We start from the raw sequence: 20,436 nt of genomic DNA, 5'->3' as shown, positions 1-20,436 counted from the left end.
ACCAAAAGGAGCGTAAAAAGTAAATCGCAGATAGCTCACTAGCGCCCCCTTTTACTGGGGTGGTCTTTATCGGTGTGACGGCTTTTGCAGAGAGGGCGGGCTCTTGTCTAACTTCTGTTAAGCAATTGGTTGGCCTACATCTGAATGTCAGCTTTTGGTTGGTGGTTTCACGCATTAGTTAAGATTCACTCCAACCCTCGCACCAATGAATTTAGCGTGGGGTGGGCTTACCGAAATAAACATAAAAATACAGATTGATTTATAACTTATATGTGAATATAACGGAGCAGTATGACGAGGGTGTTTTTTTTAATTGTATATCTGTTAAGTCCTGATTATTTGGAAAGAAGAGCCGTTGTTCATGAAACCGAGTGAAATTTGCATATGACTGACATTCCAGAGCACACTCTGACCAATCAGTGTTCGCGGCGGGGCGATGACATATGGTCACCTTGGCCAATGGCCGAGTGCAATACGCAGAGAAAGGCGGGACAAGGCTGGGCGAGGTTGACAGGACGAGAAGGGGAGGGGGCGACCACAGAAGGGGGGCAACAGCCTAGTTTACAACAAGAGGAAGAGGGAGGGAAAGAGAAAGAAAGGGCGAGAACGAGACAAAAATAAGGGAGTAATGTCGGTCTGGGGAGCTGGTGAGATGCTATACGTGGACTTTTCGGCACCACAACAACACTCGTAACACCAAGTATCAACCTTAAGTGAACTGTACGGCGTGCGCGTGGATGTCGTCCTCGCGAAGTAGCTAGCTAACCTGCTGCAGACGAACGGATATCACCAACGGCTTTTAACCTGATAGTGCCGTGTTGCTTCTTGCGAAGCATCCACCGTCCGGTTTGGGGTCCGGTACTCGGAGACCTCCAACCAGCCGCTCGTTCGCTGCCTTGATGATGAGAAATAGCCACGATTTATTTCCTCTTTTTTCCTCACCGATCGAAGCCAGGAGCTCTCTCTGTGGTGGCTTTTATCGTGTTGTGGACTCATCAGTTTGCTAGCTAACGTGAATTCTGTGGTCAGATCGGGTGCTGGTAGATTAAAACCTGCAGAACGACCCAGCCGACGGTCCGGAGAGGATACAGTGGGGTCGGTGGCTCTCTTTGATAATCAGCTGATGGATAGCGGGCTTGAGAGCACTGTGTGATGGATGAATGCAGCAGACTTACGGTCAACGGCATCTGCTAATGCCGAGTAAACACGGGTCAACTGAAGTCGGTATCGCTGCCCTTTTTAAGGGACGATTTCGGAAGTTGGATAGGTGTTAACCGAACTGTCAGAGTAAGACAGGTGCACGGTACAATTCTGGGAGCAGGTAATTGGGGTAGAAAAACACTTAGTATTCGGTTAAACAGTCGTGGCTGGATCATTTTTGGCCGGCCATTTGCGCGAGAATACGCATGTAGTTGAGACATGAGAACAATTTATCTTGCCTCTGTCTGAACCGCGGGTGCACGACCAGGGGCGTTCCCGAGAGGTCGGTCCCATTCGGAGCGGAGCACACGAGGCTCTTGTTGTCACAAGAGGAACCGCTAAATCGGCGTCTCTGTAGGTCGTTTGGTGTTAACGGACAAGCATTGGAGGTCCGCCTGTAAATAACGTTAAATATATCGCTCTTGGAACAATAAGCGGTTTCTTTTCGACGCTCCTCCCAAGTTAAACGAAGCACTTCGGCTTCGATCGCCCCTCCGCCACCCCCCACACAATTTTGTTTAGCCTAGCTTGATCGATTCGAAACACCCCTTCCTGTAAACAGTTACCCGTTTCACCCACCGGAAAAGGGGGGGGGGGTATTGTTCTTGTCAATAACTGCAAAGCCTACCTGTCCGCGGCTGTGTCGCGGCGCAGAGCCGCGTTTTCACATGGCCCAGAAAGACTGCGTAGTCTCCTGGCGGATGTTTTAATCCAGGCCGTGGATGGGCTCAAGGCCTTGTTAACCCCTTCGTGTCCGAGCTGCTGTCGTAATGTAAACAAACAGGGAGAGAGGGCATCGGGGGTAATTAGACCAACGGGAAGAGAGGGCTGGCTTTCGATCGCACGCGGGTCGTCGATACCTCGTTGGATTCGTACACATTTAACTCGAGGTGTGTTTTGTATCAAAGTCGTTTATGGTGCATTTTGTCCACTGTTTTATTGCTACATATGCGTTATTAGAAACGCGTTACGGAGAAATGGACTCTAGTTGACATTTCATTTGTTGTTTCATTGGAAGGTAAACGCAAAAAAGCTTCCACGCCACATCCTGAAATCCCTCTGATGCAGCTCAATGATGCAGTTATTATTGTGAAAGATGACCGCAGCCTGTGGGGATGAAACTGGGCACTTGTCATCTGTGAGCTTCCCTGCAATATCAGCTCGCGATTTAGGATTTAATATGGTTCTTTAGCTGGATTTGTGTTTTGGAATAGGGATTTTTTTAAAAGGACATTATTATTTTGGGGAGAAACGTCAAGGATTTCATTCAACCATGTTCTCGTCAGAGAATCCTCAGTATCTTCACCAAGGATTGAGCATGTTTGGTTAGTCCACGTCATTACCTTTCTATTTGTATAATACAATATTGTTTTTGGCAGATCTGTTCCATACAGAAAGATTTCAAAAGTGTTTAATTTTAACCTCAAGCATCAAAGGTGTTATAATTAATCATGGACATATTCTAGAAAGTTTATAGGAGGCAGCTTTTTTATGGAAAATAATCATTATTAATACTGTATTTAGTTTCAATAATGGCAATACAAATGGCTCGACTTAAACAGTCACTTATTTATTAGTGGGTGGGTTCAGTGTACTAGCTTCTATTCCCCATCCAGCCTGTTATTGAGAACACAGAGTCCTGTTGTAGATCTGTTGTTGTTGGAGTTATTTAACCAGTTGAGTGGCTGGAGGTGGGTTACTGTGCCAGTACTAATTCTCTCTACAGTCTCTCAAAGTACTAATATTCCTGTATTCCGCCAGTTACCCAATTGCATCACCTAATTTTAGTGTCATTAAAATGGCTAGAATGAAAGGCAGTGTTATCAAAGGGGTAAGTTTTAGTTAAACTCTGGATACATTTGTTGTTATCACTCAAAACAAAACAAAAATAGAATGACATAATTAGAGTTTATGATCGGGATAGTAATGCTTTTCTTGATGGAATGTTGCACGTAGGGCCCTGATTCCCTAAAACATTGCTTCTTGGTAATCTGAATGCTAGGAAGCCTGGTTCTTTCGAAAGATTGATCTCTGCGCAGGAAAGCATTTTAGAACGCGCTGGTCATCCGATGGATTTTGCTGTAATAAACAATGCCGTTTTTCTCTGCAGTATGGACCAACGTAGAGCCCCGGTCTGTTCCAGTCTTCCCCTGGCATTCGTTGGTCCCTTTCCTGGCACCCACTCAATCGGATGCTTCTTCTCAGCCAGGAGAGGGTCAGCACCCAGTCAACCACCCCCAGGCAGCCAGTCTGAAGACAGGTATTCAATACATTTATGTTAGAAAAAATGCTTCTGGAAAATCTATTATGTATTTTTTGATGACCATCAATTGTTAACTTTGCACTAATACTCCATGCATCTCTTTTTTGTTCTTCCTCAAAAGAGTGTCAGGGGGTGGCTTCGTTGTCACAGCAGCCTGCAGAGGCACCGCCTACTGTGGAGAGAGGTCCTCCATCCCGGCCTTCTCCCTCTTCCGATGAGCAGCCTCCAGAGGAGGAGAAGGGCGACGCAGAGAGGGAGAGGCCTGAAAGCGAGACGGAGAGTGATGTTGATGACCTGTAAGTGCATTTTTCCTCTTTAAAAAACAAAACGATTTCATGTGTTAACCCTTTGAGGTTTCATGAACACATAAAGATACACTGTGTGTATGCTATCATAGGCGTTGATAGGGGTCTCTGTCCTGTTTGTACTTTTCTGTTTGGTTCTGTGTACCCACACATACAGTATGGGAGTGTTATATTTTTGTATCCTAGTGCTAATTTGGGCACAAGATCTCACTGCCAGAACAAAGCAGGTAGGAAGAAAAGTATCCCATCTGTGGGCTCTAGCACAATAAGAAAGGCAGTGGCCAGGCTGTCTGCCATTGAAATGGATGAGCTATCTGCTGGATCTGCTCATGCATCTAATGAGAGATGAAGTACTTGTGCTCTGTGGCTGCATTGCAAATAGACATCAGTAGACTGCAGTTCTAAGATAAATAATACAGTTTACATAAATACCTCAGTTTTAAATATTTAAGTAGTGATTTATTGTTCTCAAGTGAAATATCTAATACAGATAACAGACAAGTTTTTCTGTCCTTTCAGCTTCCTCCCAGGAGTTGTACCGGAGCAGCCCCTCTCTACATCACCAGTGAAGAGACGCACCCAGTCCCTCAGCGCGTTGCCCAAAGACGGAGATAAGAGCTGCCCTGGAAAGGTAGTCTTTCCGCTGCTCCCATCACTAACGTCAAGATTTTAAACGTTCCATTTGCTAATCTCTTTTGTTCAATCTTTCAGAGGGAGAAGGACCACATCCGACGACCAATGAATGCATTCATGATTTTCAGTAAGCGCCATCGAGCATTGGTGCACCAACGGCACCCAAACCAGGACAACAGGACAGTCAGCAAGATTCTCGGGGAGTGGTGGTATGCTCTTGGACCAAAGGAAAAACAGAAGTACCATGATTTGGCGTTCCAGGTACACGGATTGACAGACTCAAAACACCCAAAACATTTGACCTATATCTTTCAAGTTGTTACTGCATATTTATTACAAACATATGCACATGTGTTGCTCTTCTATTCATTAATTTGCCTCAGCCAAACCTGCTCGATGGACGTAACTTTAGGGATAATCCTAGACGTTTGGAAGCTTAATAATTAGCTTAATAATAAAGTAAATGCGATTGATTTGCGGTTGACTGAGCCACTACAATACTTTAAGGTTTTGGAAGACAAAATGACTCACCATTTCCCTTTGAATTGTGTTTGTTTTACTTTAATCAATCAGACAAAAATAATGAGTTCCCGACTGTTCTGCACGAGTTCTTTCTTCTTTGTAAGCTAGTATTTACTGCAATTTTTATGTTTTCAATGAACTATGCACACCTTATCGGAGCTGACTAGGAGTAGTCTTATACATTTAAGGTTGTCTTGATTTGGGTCATTAATGGTTATAAATCTAGTTCCTCAACTAAATTGTAGCACAGAAGTATCTTCCTTTTTGTCTAGTTTTGTTCTGTCCTTTTGCCCTGCGTAAAGTGTCTTTGGGTATCTAGAAAAGCGCAAAATATAACTTAAGTTTTATTAGTAGTAGTATTATTATTATCATTATTATTACAGAAGTGAACTTTCATTCAATTTCATTTTCCAAAAACTAAATTGTTGCTAGTGTATATACCGAGTGGCTAAAGTGGCCATATCTTGGATAAAAACCAGACACAAATTGACCTCAGCCATTGAAATGTATTTATATAATTTATATGAACATTGCATATTATGTAAACTACGATTTCTGTCTACCTCTTTCCCCTCTCTTGTCTCTCACCCTGCTACCAGGTAAAAGAGGCTCACTTTAAAGCTCACCCAGACTGGAAGTGGTGTAACAAAGACAGGAAGAAGTCCAGCTCAGATGGCCGTGGGGTACCAGGGGGCAAAGACATCAGAGAGAGGAGCATGTCCGAGTCCACAGGTTTGTTTAACTCAGATTTCACATGATGTAACATGTGTGTTGATATCTCTTCCAGGCCTATCAACACACATGTTACATAACCGGCCTCTTTTTGCCCCCTGACAGAGCCCCACTCTGTGGAGCTAAAGAGTGCTGGTCCTAGTCTGGTCGGCGTGTCTGAGAGGAACACAGGAGAAGGTCTTGTAGGCCAGCTTAGCCGTCCCAGAGCCTTCTCTCAAAGTGCCGTGCACAGCCTGGAGCGCAGTGACAGGGGAAACACACAGGTCCTGGCAGAACTGACCCAGGTAAGAGAAACACTGTTTTCTTCGTTTTCAACATTCATTATCATTTTTTTTCCTTGTGGTATTTGCAACAGTAAAACAAAAGTTATTTTTTTGTGAGAGAACCCTCCTCTAGCATACTTAGCATTGATGTTTATTGAAGAGGCATTCAGACGCTATAGGCATGTATAAGTTATAAAACAGACACACACAGATGATAAATTACCTGTTTAAAACATCTCTGCTACAGTATCTTCTACTTTTTTTCTTTACCCTAGATGTGTGGGGATGGGGGCAGTAAGTTTTCGGGTCATGTTCCCAACCCCCAATCCCAGAGGGGGGTAAGCGAGGACATGACCAGTGACGAGGAGCGCATGGTCATCTGTGAAGAGGAGGGAGATGATGATGTCATCGGTGAGATATCAGGCCTCCATCGTCTTCATGAAGCCAAATGTTAGATTTGATTTGTTAGCATGTGTAGTGCACTGCTTCCCGGGTCTCTGCATGTGGAATTCTTATGAATTCATCACGTGGTTAGGTTGTGTCCAGTTTTTGACCACTTCCATGTTTTGATTATATAGATCTTGTGGCCTTAGGAGCTGATTGGGACACTAAGTAGATCTGACTAGATTGGATTATAGTTTGCACACACTGTCAAGTGTAGCTGTAGTGTATCTTTCTTTTTCCACAGAGGACCCTTATCCGAGCACTTCCATAGACCTCAAGTGTAAAGAGCGGGTGACGGACAGCGATAGTGAGAACGGTTCTGGAGACGAAAGCAACCGGAAGGTAACCGGTTTGAACAATTGGTTTTCACTGCGGCTCTAGATTGTTCCAATGGTCCTTGTCATTTTGAAGTATTTGCAATTATTTAGTTTTTCTCCAAATAATTGTATCTGTTTGGCTCCTTTTTTTCAGCGGGTTTTTGCGCCAGTCATTTGCTCCTCCGCATCATCATCTTCCTCACACTACACCTCTCATGGCAGGAGTGTCTCTCTGTCCTCTTACCCAAGCAGCAAGCGTTACGATGATGGGAGATCAGGAGGAGGAGGAGGATTTTCAGATCACAGGAGAAAGGACAGGGGAGAGGGAGACACTAGAGATACATTTGGAGGAGGAGGAGGAGGAGGAGTGCAAGCCACATCTCTCTCCCTCACTTCTGGCCAGTCAGTCATCTCCACTTCCTCTGCTGGAGGGTATCTGTCCTCATCAGCAGGTGCCCCGGGGGGAAACCCCCTCCTGGGGATTGGTGCTGTAAGGGTGGCCTCGACAGTGGTGACCAATGTAATGCGTCCTGTTATTAGCACGCCCCTCCCAATCGCCAGCAAATCCAGAGATGGAGGGACATCGAGCCCGCATCCACCAGAGAGGAAGCCCCTGACTTTCCATCAGCAGCCACAATTTCTGATCGGTTCAGGACCAGGAGGAGGAGTTCCGGGGACAGGGGGTGGGTACTACTCTTCGTCATCACCTAATCCGTTAGGTGCAGGCATTGGGCCTGGTGGTGTAGTGACTAATTTGGTGTTGGGAGGGGCTCTGCCTGCTCAACCGGCCGTACAGCTCATCACACCCTCCCACCACCATCATCCCTCTCAGCAGCAGGCCTTTTCCTCCTCTGCTGTGTCAGTGTCGCATAGTCAAACCAACGGGCCCCTGCCTCTGTCCCTGCTTCAGCCCCAGTTCCTCCCCACCTCTTCCTTAGCGTCCCCTGGGGGTAAGGCTATCACACAAGTTCAGTACATCCTTCCCACCCTACCTGCCAACACCAACCCCAACCCCAATAGTCCACCTCAGCAGCTCAGCCAGCCAACTGGTATCTTCAACCTGCCCACAGCTCCACCCACACACATGTCCTTGGCCAATGGGAGGCAACAGGGAATAGGTTCACTGACAGGATATTCGTCCAGCTCAGCAGTGGGAGTGGTTAGCCCTGGAACAAGAGGTGAGCGGTTTAGAACGGCAATCATCACAGGAATTAACTGTAGTCTTGTTGGGACTTCTAATAAAATCCCCACTCTCGCCTTTCTTTGGCTCAGTGCAAACACAGTCCCCGGTGCTCCAGGGCAAAATGATTGTTCCCATGGCAACAGTACGGACAGCACCAGCCCCTGCCCAGCAGGTTCCCATTATGGCTCCAGCTCTTCCGGTCCAGAACGGTGCTCAGGCTGGAGGCAAGGTCAGTGAGACACTGACGCGTGAATTTGTACCTCCCCAGAGGACCAGCTCACCACTTGCTCTGCCCATTTGTACATTTGTTCCTTCATTCATGGGTTCCTCCTTTCATGCCAGATCATTCAAATAGCTCCCATGCCTGTGGTCCAGTCCCAGCTGTCTCATGGTGGAACGGTCCATCCTGTCAGCCCCTTCCCCGGAACAGTGGGCACAACTGCTGTGGTGTCCCCAGGATCGGCCCCCTCCCAGGCTGTACTCCTGCCACCAGCTCCTACCAGGTAGACAATGACAAACAAACCATAATGTCAGAATGAAGAAGGATCCCATACCTACACTGCTCTTTTGTGCTTTTCATTCTGCATTGGGTCATCCACTGCAGACTTGTTAACTCCTGGTGAGCTACACGCAGACCAGGACAAGAATTCTTCGTCAACTAACAATTCAACGAAACTCTGGGCTAATAGTCTGTGTCAAATAGTAAACGTCACCAGTTTGGTGCACCAGAATGAACTAAACAAAGAGTGCTAATTTTAGTGTTCGGCCCCAGCAGTTAATCTAAATTGACTATGAAAAGCTTTTCTGAATTTGCCTGCCTCGCACTTTTTTTATAAGCCACCTGACGAAATCAGGTGGCTTATTTTGAACATACGCCAGTCTCACTCTTCTTATCCCGGGCTACTGTTGATCTCAGTAGAGGTTTCATTATTAGCTGTTTCTTTCAAGTTTGTATGAGCCAAATATTAGTTTCTGTTGGATAGAAATGATCTCCATGAAAGTTTTCCCATAGTGCTTCAGAAAAGAATTGGATACAGTGTGCTGTTTGCATGTTCTGTCTCTTTGCCCCAGAATAAATATTTAGAAAAAATATTTTCAACACAGGAGCCAACATATTCAGCCTTGATCTCCATTATTGATTTGGTTTTCAGATTATAGTAATCCAGCATTCTTCCGGTTTATGGATTGAAGTAAGATACTGGTTAAATTATGACATATATAACATAGTTCTATCATTTCTCATAGCGGTGATTGTCCATATTTCTTAAAGCACAGCAAGCAAACAATGTGTATGGGACAAAAACAACAGCAGGGGTGCAGCTGTAGCAGTGCAGCTCTATTCTGGGTATGTTAGTCATGATGCTGGTGGCCCGAGTTGCCTCTGCCTGCCACCCCCACACTACCTCTCAGCGCCTGACACACACACACACACACACACACATGTAGCACTAGTCATCCAGTGCTGCTTGATGTGATGTACTAACCCTCACTGCAGCATTTCTCTTATGTCTTACTCTTTGTTTCTAATTATGTCCCCCATTCCTGTTCTGGCTCTTTATTGTACATAAACACTTCTCTCACCTTTCTTGACCTTTTGTTGTTACAAGAATGACAACACCACTCTTTTCAATTTTATCCCGCAAATTTCTTTCCTCTCATCCCCTCTTCCATTTACTGTACCTCCCCATCCAGGATCACTTATGTCCAGTCCACACCAGGGATCCCGTCAACTCTGCCTCTGGTCTCCACAACAGCAGTCTCTTCCATCGGTCAGCATGGTTCTGCATATGTGCAATCGCCCCTGGCAACTCTCGGATTCACTGCCATTGGACCACCTGGTCAGACCCTGGTGCAGCCACTGATCGCGGGTTAGTGATGTGGTCACGTCTTTGACTCTGTTCTTTGTTATGCACTTTCTGCTCTTTATGAAGTGAGCTACACAAACATCAAATTACAAATGTTAAAACTTTTCTGGCATTCTGGAAAATGTTTGTGAGGGGTTAAGAAGGTTTTAAAACAAGACAAAAATTGGTTGACAACTTGCATCATTTTTTTTCTTTCACTCAGCAATAAAGCAGCCAAATGCACCGGGGTATTTATTGATATGAAATTGTTATACGTGTGTTAAATAACACAAAAATAATAGTTGTCTTCCTGGTCTTTTTTTTTCTTCATTCAGGTCAGCCACCACTCTTAGCCACAGCTCCGTCTCCACAGCCCTCCATCTCAGCCCCTGCCCCGGGACCCGGGGGCCAGACGGTCACCGCAATCTACCCTCCCTCACCTAACGTCACCATGGCAACAGGGGTGGTCTCCATGACTGCGTTACCCCCCAGCGTGGTCTACTCCATCTCCGGCCCTTCCACTGTTTCCTCCCACATCCTGTCCAAACACACTGCGACCCCTAGCACAATCGCACACCCACATCCGCAGCCCCAGCCGGACAGACAGGCCGACAGGCACCCGCCTCCGGACCGACCCCCAGATCGACAGACCGACCGGCCGGCCGAGAGGCAGACAGAACTCATGACGCATTCGGACAGACATCTGGAGAGGCAGACCTCCGCCAGTGTCAGCTCAGTGGCCCCTTCAGGGGGCTCAGGTGTGTCCACGAGGCCCTGCAGTCCTCCTCCGATTCAGACACCTGGTACGGCTGCATGTGTTATTTGTATTTACATATTGTAGTTTGATGGTAGTTATCGTAATGATGTTTTACTTTTAAATGGTGTTATTTTTTCTGTTGCACAGGCAGTACACCAGGTACACCTAAACTCACCCAGCTGCCCGTCAGGACCCCTCAAAAGGTGAAGGCAACACTGGCGAACATTCCTGTAGGCAGCTATGAAGGAGGAGGCCGAGTAAAGGAGAGAGAAAGGGAGAAGGAGAGAGAGCGAGAGAAGGAGAAGGAGAGAGTGGCCGCAGCCACCAGTCGCTTCTCTTTTGATGCTGAGCCAGCAGGGCAGACGGGGTCTCCATCAACACATCCTGCCCAGGACCCGCCCCCCTCATCCTCCTCTGACCGAACCCTGGAGGGGAGCTGTGCTGCGGACTCCTTTGATGCCCAACATAGTGAAAGCACAACCACCAAAGAGGTGAGAAGAATATTTGTACTGCAGAAAATTAGTTTTATATTGTGATAATAACTCAGCTGCCCCCCCGATTTAGGCTTTTGTTTTATAACACATATTAAAAAGTCTGTTTTGACAGCCCCATCATCAAGTGTGTGGCTCTGTGTGAAATATTGAAATTGAACTTTCCTGCCCAGGCTGGATGGAAGGAGTCCCTCCCCTCCTCATCTCCCTCCCCTCCATCAGCCACAGAACCGCCCCTGCCGCCCCCGCAGGCTGACAAAGACGGCCCCCCCGCCAAAAAAGTGAAAGCACGGCCGCCTCCACTGAAGAAGACTTTTGAATCCGTCGACAAGTGAGTTTACACCTTTCTGAGTCCTGCGTGTTGTAAGGCTGCAGAAATCTTTGCTGGGCGGTGTGTATATGCTGTATATTGTGTGTGCGTGTTGGTCGGGCAGGGTGCTGTCCGAGGTATATTTCGAGGAGCGCTTCGCCGAGCTGCCCGAGTTTCGGCCTGAGGAGGTTTTGCCTTCCCCCACCCTGCAGAGTCTGGCCACTTCACCCCGCGCCATCCTGGGCAGTTATCGCCGCAAGAGGAAGAACTCTACAGGTTTGGCTTCCATGACACACTGACTAGATCTGCAGTGACCGTCATTAATGTGCATTTATCAGACAAACAGCAAATAGTTGCTGATGTTGATGTAAGCATCCTTAAAAATAACTTGTGTGAGATTTGATCCCTGCTGATAACTTTTTCTTCTGGGTGCTTCTAGATTTGGATTCAGCCACTGACGAGCAAGTCTCTCCTAAGAGAAAGAGCCGTCGGCGCTCGAGCTGCAGCTCGGAGCCCAACACGCCTAAAAGTGCCGCCAAGTGTGAGGGAGACATCTTCACCTTTGACAGAGCAGGTAAGACACGTCTCTCTGGTTTTTTCCTTTCTAGTTCTGGGAAGTTGTGTTTGCGTTTTACTTTCATTGTATTGATTATAAATGTAATGTCTCAACAATCTCCTCACAAATCCCTCCTTCAAAGTTTGCTTGGTTTCTATTACGCTGATCTGCCATACAGGTTTTCATTATCATCATTACCATCAGTCATCATTATTACGATTAGTGCCCCACTTCTCTGCATAGTTTATTGTTGATTAATTGGATTGGATTTGATGTGCCGACCTCCCCAGTTTTTATTTTAATTATTCTTTGATGCATTACAAGCTTTTAATTCTTATCAATAAACTTAGGACGATTCAGTCAAATATGTAGGATTTTGTAGGCTAATCTTGAAAAAAGAAAAAATGAATAGGATTTGAACCACTGACTTGGAGAAATGTCGCCATATTCATTTCTGAGGTGTGTCCAACATGATGTGCCTGAAGTGACACATAACACAGAACAGAGATTATTGTAGCGAGTCCCTTAACGCCTCTACACCTGTTCGGCCCATTCCCAGCCACGGATGGAGAAGACATCCTGACGGATCTGGAGTTTGATAAGGTTCCCTACTCATCCCTGAGAAGAACGCTGGACCAGAGGCGAGCGCTGGTCATGCAGCTGTTCCAGGAGCAAGGCTTCTTCCCTTCAGGTGAGATAAGAACACAGGCTACAACATATGTACAAGCCTTTTTCGCAATAGATCTACACTTGTTGACATGGATTTTCTTTTTTTCGTTTTTAGCTCAGGCCACTGCGGCCTTCCAGGCGAGATACTCCGATATATTCCCCACCAAGGTGTGCCTGCAGCTCAAGATCAGAGAGGTGCGGCAGAAAATCATGCAGACGGCCGCCCCCTCCGACGTCTCTGCCTTCGGCATCCCGGACTCTCTCGGCTCCCTCCCTGGACCTTCTGGCTCCCAGTCGGGAGAGGGAGCTCTGAGGGGAGGTGGGGACCTGCAGGACGATGACGTAGAGCAGGGCGCAGAGGGGAGCCCCGAGGATCCTCGTGACTCACAGGAGTCTTCTAGACGAGGGATGCTGACCAATTTAAATTGACCAATCAATTTGTATGGCTCCAAAAACACATTTGTCCCAGTGGGCTTTACAATCTGTACACGTCCGACATCCTCCCTCCCCGCACCCGAATGTTAACAGTCAAAGTCAGACCTTTCCACCCACTACACACATACACTTTTTTTAATCCTCACTCTCAACTCTCCTTTGGCCTCATCCCGGTTTTCTCTCCATCCCTAGGACCCGACCCGGTGAGAGTAGAATATGTTTTTAATGGAATGTTGGGACCTTTTTTACCTTCAGTTAAACGCATGAAACCCCATTGCACAAAAAACACTTCATGATATACACACACACACACACACACACACACACACACTGCAAACTGTCAATCACCACACTTGAAATGGAACTCTGTATAAACCCCCCTTGGAAAGCTCCCATTAATGCCAGTGAACAGAGGACCATTGTGTACAGCTGCACTCATTCTCCTTGAAGGAAAGAGGGTTCTGGTGTTTGGACGCAGAGACCCGCTCGACCCATTCAGAGACAATAAAATGCCAGTGGCTTTAAAACAACAACATTAAATGTTTTATATTTGTTTTATTAGTATTAGAGGAGTAAAGCAGTACTAATCTGCGTGAGGAAGAACCTGTATTTACACTCGGCCGTTCTGAGCTCGCGTCGTGTTTCTGCTGACATCAGAGGGCTGGGCCCTCGACAGCCAGAAACAATTTCATTCAACGAGAGAACTATCACTCTGGACCTGGAAAGCTCTATCGCTCCATCTTATTGTTCTCGGGGAGACTTGGGGTAGACTTACTAGGAGGTACAGAGAAATGGACTAAACTCAAGGGGATTTCTGGCTGTGCCATCATTCCTGTATTTACCCGTCTGGCCGTGTCCTCCCTCCTGGCGATTGACGCAAGCACACGCCAGTCGGTAGGAACCGCGCATTCCTGTGCCTCTCATTCGCTGGCCATGAAGGAAGGAGGCGGGTCAGAGTCACTGGGCACATCCTGGCTCTCGGTTGTAGAGGCTAGGCTGATTAAGCCTTAACCCTCTATTGCCAAGCCGTTTTATTAACTTTGTTTTTTAAAATAATTTCATTTGTATTTAACGTTGTCATATTCAGTATATTGTTTTACTATTCCTATGGTTATTATGATTATTATTCCTTGTATGATTGAAATGACCCCGGTCCTTACTTCTGTTATCATCGCTGATCTCGTCTTCCTTCGACTGGCCGCCGTGCATTTCTTTGTTGTTTGTTACAGAGGGCAACAAACACAGCGCGGACCTCTGTTCTTTCAGCAGTAATAAGACGTAATGTTTTTAGACCACCCTGTTTGACTTCTTTTTTTATATCGCCTCAACACTTGTTCATCTCCTTCCTCCCTTTGTCACTTTATTGCTCATTGGAGACCTTTTTAAGGCCAGCGGAGAGAGAACTGGGGGAAGGTAATGGATCAAAGAGCTGGTAGTATCTAATACTGTCTTTGTGCAAGACTTGGTTGTGTTGTAAATAATTACTGTAGAGTCAGAAGACTCGTTATATCATTAAGGAAATATTGGTCACTGAACATGAGTTGACTTTTAAGCCACCCATTACGCAAGGTAAAATACATGAAATGGAAAAAAAACATGGCTATTGTTTGTGTTATACTCCTTGTTTTACTGTTCCAGTATACAAGAGGAATTTATATGAATAATTTAAGTTTGTATCTGTATCTTTTCAGTATGCCAATAAAAATGGGTGTTCAATTATAGTAATAGTATCACTGATAAAGTAAGGGAATTGGTTTTCTATAGGCTGAAATACAAAAAGTGGTTCATGGATGTTTTTTTGTGTCCCACCATTGAAATCTTTGTGTGATATGTAACCATGGTTAAATTTATATTTTAACATGGTTGTGTTGCAGGAGAGCGGACACAAATGTGTCACCTTGAAAAAACATTTATTGATTTTAATTATTTACAACAGCACGACCAATCCATTAAACAGAAGAAAGGTCATAGACATTTCATATAAATGAATCATACAAATATCATCTGAGGCACAACCACTATTCATTCATGAGTATCATGTCCTTTATTTTAGTATATTACTTAAATAAAATACTGACCCCTCTCATAGCTTCGGAAAAGATGATGGATGAATTACTTTGGTCTGACTGCTGAATTTCATCCACTACATAAATATCGGGCTCCAGTAAGCAGGGACTGGATACCTCGCAGTAGTCAATAGGTCTTTGTTAAGAGTCAGTATTGAGACTAAAACTGAACTCATCAACTTTTTAGAACGAAGTTGCAGTTTCTCTTGTCGGCTCAGAGGAGCTGCAGTCCATCCATGGCGCCCGTTTCCATGGCGAGGCCGTTCTCCAGAGCCGTGTGGTAGATCTCCAAGGCCTGCTCCAGGGGCAGCACCTCCCCCTCGCTCGTCTCTATAATGGCGATGGTCTCCCCGAACTCATTACACATGATGGTGGGAGTGCCGCGTGTCTGAGAGGAGAAAACCGAGCACAGAATTAGTTCAACTGACAGCAGAGAGCCAAGAGTCGACTAAGCAGCTTGGACTCCGCGGTGGGACCAGCGAGAAAGATGCACTTGCTGACTTGCTGACCTGCTGAAGCCCCGCGGCTTGGATCTGGATGAGCTGATGTTGCCCGTTGGCCAGCTCCACCGCCGAGGCGTCTACCGCGGCGGCGCTGGTCTCCATGGCAACCTGGGCGGCCGCCTCCTCGTCCAGCCTCTGCTGCCTGGCGTGGGTCTTCTTGTGGTTCCTCAGGTTGGAGAACGTCTTGAAGGCCTTGCCGCACTGCGGGCAGGCGTGCGGCCGCTCGCCCGTGTGCGTCCGCCGGTGCTCCGCCAGGTGCATGCTCTGGATGAAACCCTTTCCGCACACTTCGCAGCGGAACGGCCGCTCGCCTGAGTGCGTGCGCAGGTGCTCTCGCAGGTGCGTGTTCTGGCGGAAGCGCTTGCCGCACACCTGGCAGGGGAACGGCCGCTCGCCGGTGTGGACGCGCTGGTGGAGGGCGACCCCGGAAGACGACACAAACATTTTGCCGCAGATGAGACACTGGTGGGCTTTGGGCCGTTTCCCGGCTCCGCGGCGGAGCCGCCCGGCGCCCAGGGCCAAGTGGCTCAGTTTGTGGAGCCGCAGGTTGGCGGGAGAATTGAGCTTCTTCCCGCAAATGTTACAACCTTGACCTCCGCGCGCGACGCCGGCCGAGTCTCCTGACTCGGACTCTGCCGAGGGCCCTTCGCCCGCCTCGGCGGCGTGCTGCTCCAGGAGGTGGCCGTCGCGTTGCCTCCTGGTCAGGAAGCCGGCTCCACATTGGGGACACGGGAACGGGGCCGGGGCCCCCGGGTGCTGAGTGTAGCGATGGGCCGCCAGCTTGGTGGGCCAGCGGAAGCTGGCGGGGCAGTCCGGGCAGCACAGCATGGCGGCGTTGGCGTGCAGCAGGCTGTGCTGCCGCAGGTTGGAGGCCTGGGAGAAGGAGCGGTGGCAGACCTCGCAGCGGTACAGCCGCACGCCCGAGTGGATGAGGTTGTGCCTCATCAGGTTGGCGAGAGACGAGAAGGTTTTGCCGCAGTCGGTGCACTGGAACGGCCGCTCGCCGGTGTGAATGCGGATGTGGTTGCGCACGTGGATCTTCTTCTTGAAGGACTTCCCGCAGATGCCACAAATAAAGCTGCGCTCGGTGGCGTGGGACTTGCGGCGATGGTGGAAGAGCTGCAGCTGGGAGGGAAAGGTCTTCGAGCACAAGAGACAGGAAAAGGCCCCCTTGTCGGGCGGCGCGGGCGGCGCAGTGACGCTGGCGTCGCCCGGGGGAGAGTGCTTCGCAGCTACGTCAGACTCCGTGGCGTCCTCCACCCGCTGGGGATCACCCGTCGGGCCTTCGAGAGGGGCAGTCGCCTCCGTGCCGTGGTCCTCCCCTTGCGTTTCCACTTCGCCTCCCCCCACTTTGCTCGGAGACATCCGCCTCTGATCTTCCCCCATTTGTGCCATCTCGTCTTCCGAGAGCGGCGCCAGCAGGTTGCCCCGCTTTACTTCGTTGGCGAGAGAATTCTTCTCCCTCGCCCTCTGTAGGATGGCGAGTGCGGACAGAGACGCTCTCATTGGAGCAGATGCCTGCAGGAGCAAAGAAAACAGGCAGATGTAAAAAAATATATCTAATTAAGGTGCAAACGCTGTGTGTGTGTGTGTGTGTGTGTGTACCATAAAGACGGGGGCGGGGGTGCCAGTCGGTTCACGGTTCAAGTGGGTCCTGCGGTGGTAGAGGTACTTGGTCATGTTGGTGAAGGTTTTGTTGCAGAACTGACACTTGTGGAGGGGCTCCACAACGTGGGACTTCCTGTGAGACACCGGGAGAAACAGGTGAAACGGACGGTAATAAAAAAGAAAAGGTTCCCATCACAGTGACATGGAGCGCCGGGTCGTACCGGTGCATGATCAGAGTCATCTCCGTGGTGAAGCCATTGCCGCAGTCCACGCACAGGTACCTGGCCACGCCCGAGTGCGTGCGCATGTGCGTCTGCAGCGACGTCGCCTTCTTGAAGACCTTGCCGCACTCCAGGCATTCGTGCGTGCCCTGCTCGTGCACGCGCCTGTGAGCGGCCAGCCTGTTGGCGGAGGTAAAGGTGCGGTGGCAGAGCTCACACTGTTGGGACTTGGCCCAGACGGTGGCTTTCTTCTCCGCCGCCCTGACCCTAACGTCCTCCGCCCTCTCTGTAGTCTCCTCCCTCCCTCGCGCCTCCTCAAAGCCACTCATGACACCTGGCTCTCCGCTCTCTTTGTCCTGACCGAGGAAGTGCTCTCCCTGGTGCTGGAGGAAGTCCTCCGGGGTCTGGAAGAGAAGGGAGCATTCTGAGCACTCATACGGGTGGATGACCACCACCTCGGTCGGCTGCTGCTGCTGCGGCTGCTGCGGCTGCTGCTGGGTGCCATCCTGGACACTGGGGGCCAACCTGAACTCCAGCCTCTGGTCCCCGTTCTCCAGGAAGCCCAGCTTTCCCGCAGAGCCTCGGCCCACCGCAGGCAGCAGGGGGGGCAGCTTGGAGCGGCGTTGGCCGGGGCCCGTGGAGTTATCTGCGAGAGCTTGAGCTGTGAGAATCTGCAAGTGCATGGTGGCAGAGCCAGGGAGGGCCGTCACTGGGGGCAGCAGGGAGGAGCGGGAGGACGCGGACGGTTTGGACTGAAGTTTCCTCTCTTGTTGCTGTTGCTGCTGCTGCTGAGAGAGTACCTGAAAAGGAAACACGCCAATGTGCAAAACCTTTAAAAAAAACATTCATCGCGCTCTCATTTAATTCCTCTCTAGTGAGGCATTTACGATAAAGTACCTGTGCCAAGATCTCCCCGGCCTGCTGCTCACTCAGGACGTAGTTCTGCATATTGTTCAGTGGAGTGATGGTGCCATCGGGCTGTAGCACATACTCCTGTTGCAAGGACCGAAAGAAAAAAAACATGCTTTATATTTGACAGGAATTTCAGAAGTCTATGAGTACATATGAGGTTTTACCAGATGAACTGATCAGATTTAGAGTGGATGTATTATCAGCTGCCCTCTAAAACAGGGGTGTCAAACTCATTTTATTTCATTTCAGGATCGAACGCGGACCAGACCAATAAAATCATAGGCTGGGGTGGCGCTGACAATCCGACCGGTGGCTTTATTTATCGTTGTTACGGTTCGACAACATGCTTCAGGTACGACCACATTCAATTCATGAAGCAACTTCATTTTCAAGCCGATTGTTGCTTTGTCGCCTGTAGAGTGTGGCCCGAGCTGTTGGAAAGTTGGCTTAAGAATCTGCATCAGACTGTTTTCTTAAATGACCAGTAATTATGACAAAGGGAGCAAGACCCCTTCCGTATCCGTGCAGTAAACAGTTAAATGAACTTTCCAGATAAGAATGCAAATGTTTTTACAGCTCAATGAATCCCCCTCACCATGGTCTCCGTGGTACTGTGGGTGCTGCTCCTGCTGTGGGTCCGCCGGTGCTCCAGCCAGGTATCAGGTGCGTCAAACAGAGCCAGGCAGTCAAGGCACTGGTACTGGACGGGTCCAGAGATCTGACCCTCCGACCCGTCCTCCGTCTCCAAAACTTCACACAGCTCTGTGAAACGATCATACACACAAACATTAGTCTGCTGTGTGGAAGACAAAAATCCTTATAAAAAGCCGTATTGTTCGCTACCACTGACCAGCCTCACGCAGGGACTGTTTACTATGATTCAATAAAACCGCAACGCGCTCCGCTCCAGTCCCTCACCTTGGTGCTCCACCTCCATCCCCGCCTCTCTCATGTGCATCTCCTGGTGCTGCAGCAGCTCCTCCGGGTTCATGAGGAGGGCCCCGCACTCCAGACACTGGTACTGCTGGGTTTCCCCCCACTCGGCCACACCTTGGACGGCCATGACCTCGCCGTCCCCCTCCTGGGCGGTGTGGATCTGCTGGTGGATGAGCACATCCTCCAGGGTGTTGAAGAGCTGGTGACACTCGCTGCACATGTACTGGTGCTCCACATATACACCGTCAGCCTCCTCCTGCTGCTGCTGCTGCTCGGCCATGCTGGTAGTCCCTGTGTCTGAGTGTGTATTCAAATATGGGTTGTGCGGGCTGCAAGTGTATCATGAAAGGATTCTGTACGTCAGGAGATGGGGCGCTGTTTCCGGTCACCTGAGGTCAGTGACAAGAGCGAGAAAAAAAAGACACCAAACACATGTTAAACGGAAATCCATTTTAAATCAGCAGGTGTGTAGAGACATTTCAACCATTTATGTTTGCTTTCAGTGCTTCGGTACATGTTAGTGTGCTTGGTAAAAAAAATAAAAGTGTCCCCAGCAGTGACTACACCGATATTACAAAAAAAAGTCTCGCAAACAAACATCGCAATTTTGCGCCGTTAGCCAAACGGAGGCCTCGTGATGCTAACAGCACGACCACCACCCGGCACATCAGCACGAGTCATTGTCCCCTTTTCCCACACGAATGTGACTCGTACCTTTTTGTTTACAGTGTGTGATAGCATATGGAGAGCGGTTGGCGGCGCTCCCTCCGATTTTGCAGACTTTTTTCCCCCCTCGGCACCGCGGTTTCCTGACGGTGGCTGCCCGGTTCGTCTGGCGGTCCGTCAGGCGGCGCTACCCACTTTTCCCCGAAGCTCTACGGCTGCGACGGCGGGCCCTTCTTTCCCTTTGCTTCTCATTTACTCTCGTTGGACGATCCCTCGTGTAGTCATCGCCCTTCATTCACACGGGCGTGCACCCCCTTTTTTTTGTTTGTCCCGTGTCACCATCGGTGGTGTGGACATGCGGAAAATGTGAAAAGTGTCCGTGGGAAATCGCATTTCATTGAGTGAAATGAAACGTTTGTCCGTTGATCGCCTCCATTCGTATGATACAGAGCCCTGCCCAATGCGGTAGTGTCAACCTTTCTGGGTCTGTGATTGGACAGACTGGCTGTCAATCATAAGTAGCGCTTTCCTTGCTGGGCATTGTAGTTCTTTTGGTCAAACGTTGGGAAATAATTTCGCCCACAGCGCTTGTATTTACTT

The 20,436-nt window shown here is 48.7% G+C and overlaps 2 protein-coding genes across 2 annotated transcripts in view; one reads left to right on the top strand and one right to left on the bottom strand.

Annotated features, from left to right (window-relative positions):
• cicb (capicua transcriptional repressor b) overlaps window positions 1-14,645 on the top strand; it is a 30,965-nt gene extending 16,320 nt beyond the window's left edge. The window contains exons 3-21 of the mRNA XM_037453290.2: window positions 3,311-3,460; window positions 3,585-3,759; window positions 4,288-4,399; window positions 4,480-4,662; window positions 5,523-5,655; window positions 5,761-5,939; window positions 6,194-6,329; window positions 6,607-6,704; window positions 6,834-7,857; window positions 7,952-8,091; window positions 8,205-8,365; window positions 9,555-9,730; window positions 10,042-10,509; window positions 10,611-10,954; window positions 11,128-11,285; window positions 11,389-11,540; window positions 11,704-11,838; window positions 12,380-12,511; window positions 12,605-14,645. Of these exons, the coding sequence (XP_037309187.2) occupies window positions 3,311-3,460; window positions 3,585-3,759; window positions 4,288-4,399; window positions 4,480-4,662; window positions 5,523-5,655; window positions 5,761-5,939; window positions 6,194-6,329; window positions 6,607-6,704; window positions 6,834-7,857; window positions 7,952-8,091; window positions 8,205-8,365; window positions 9,555-9,730; window positions 10,042-10,509; window positions 10,611-10,954; window positions 11,128-11,285; window positions 11,389-11,540; window positions 11,704-11,838; window positions 12,380-12,511; window positions 12,605-12,918 (4,370 nt within the window). The 3' untranslated portion in view covers window positions 12,919-14,645. The remainder of the gene's footprint in view (window positions 1-3,310; window positions 3,461-3,584; window positions 3,760-4,287; window positions 4,400-4,479; window positions 4,663-5,522; window positions 5,656-5,760; window positions 5,940-6,193; window positions 6,330-6,606; window positions 6,705-6,833; window positions 7,858-7,951; window positions 8,092-8,204; window positions 8,366-9,554; window positions 9,731-10,041; window positions 10,510-10,610; window positions 10,955-11,127; window positions 11,286-11,388; window positions 11,541-11,703; window positions 11,839-12,379; window positions 12,512-12,604) is intronic.
• Window positions 14,646-14,817: 172 nt separating this feature from the next.
• znf526 (zinc finger protein 526) lies at window positions 14,818-20,398 on the bottom strand. The gene is made up of 8 exons (XM_037453308.2): window positions 19,885-20,398; window positions 19,153-19,559; window positions 18,830-18,996; window positions 18,220-18,315; window positions 17,323-18,122; window positions 17,099-17,234; window positions 15,500-17,011; window positions 14,818-15,378 (listed from the first exon to the last, which is right to left on the bottom strand). Exons 2-8 carry the CDS (start codon window positions 19,448-19,450, stop codon window positions 15,205-15,207), a joined length of 3,183 nt encoding a protein of 1,060 aa, XP_037309205.2. The 5' UTR covers window positions 19,451-19,559; window positions 19,885-20,398; the 3' UTR covers window positions 14,818-15,204.
• Window positions 20,399-20,436: the final 38 nt, after the last annotated feature.

Source organism: Pungitius pungitius, chromosome 11, assembly GCF_949316345.1.
Source record: "Pungitius pungitius chromosome 11, fPunPun2.1, whole genome shotgun sequence".
NCBI classification, from domain to species: Eukaryota; Metazoa; Chordata; class Actinopteri; order Perciformes; family Gasterosteidae; genus Pungitius; species Pungitius pungitius.
The sequence above is the reverse complement of the archived record's forward strand: the minus strand, read 5'-3'. Positions and strand labels throughout refer to the sequence as shown.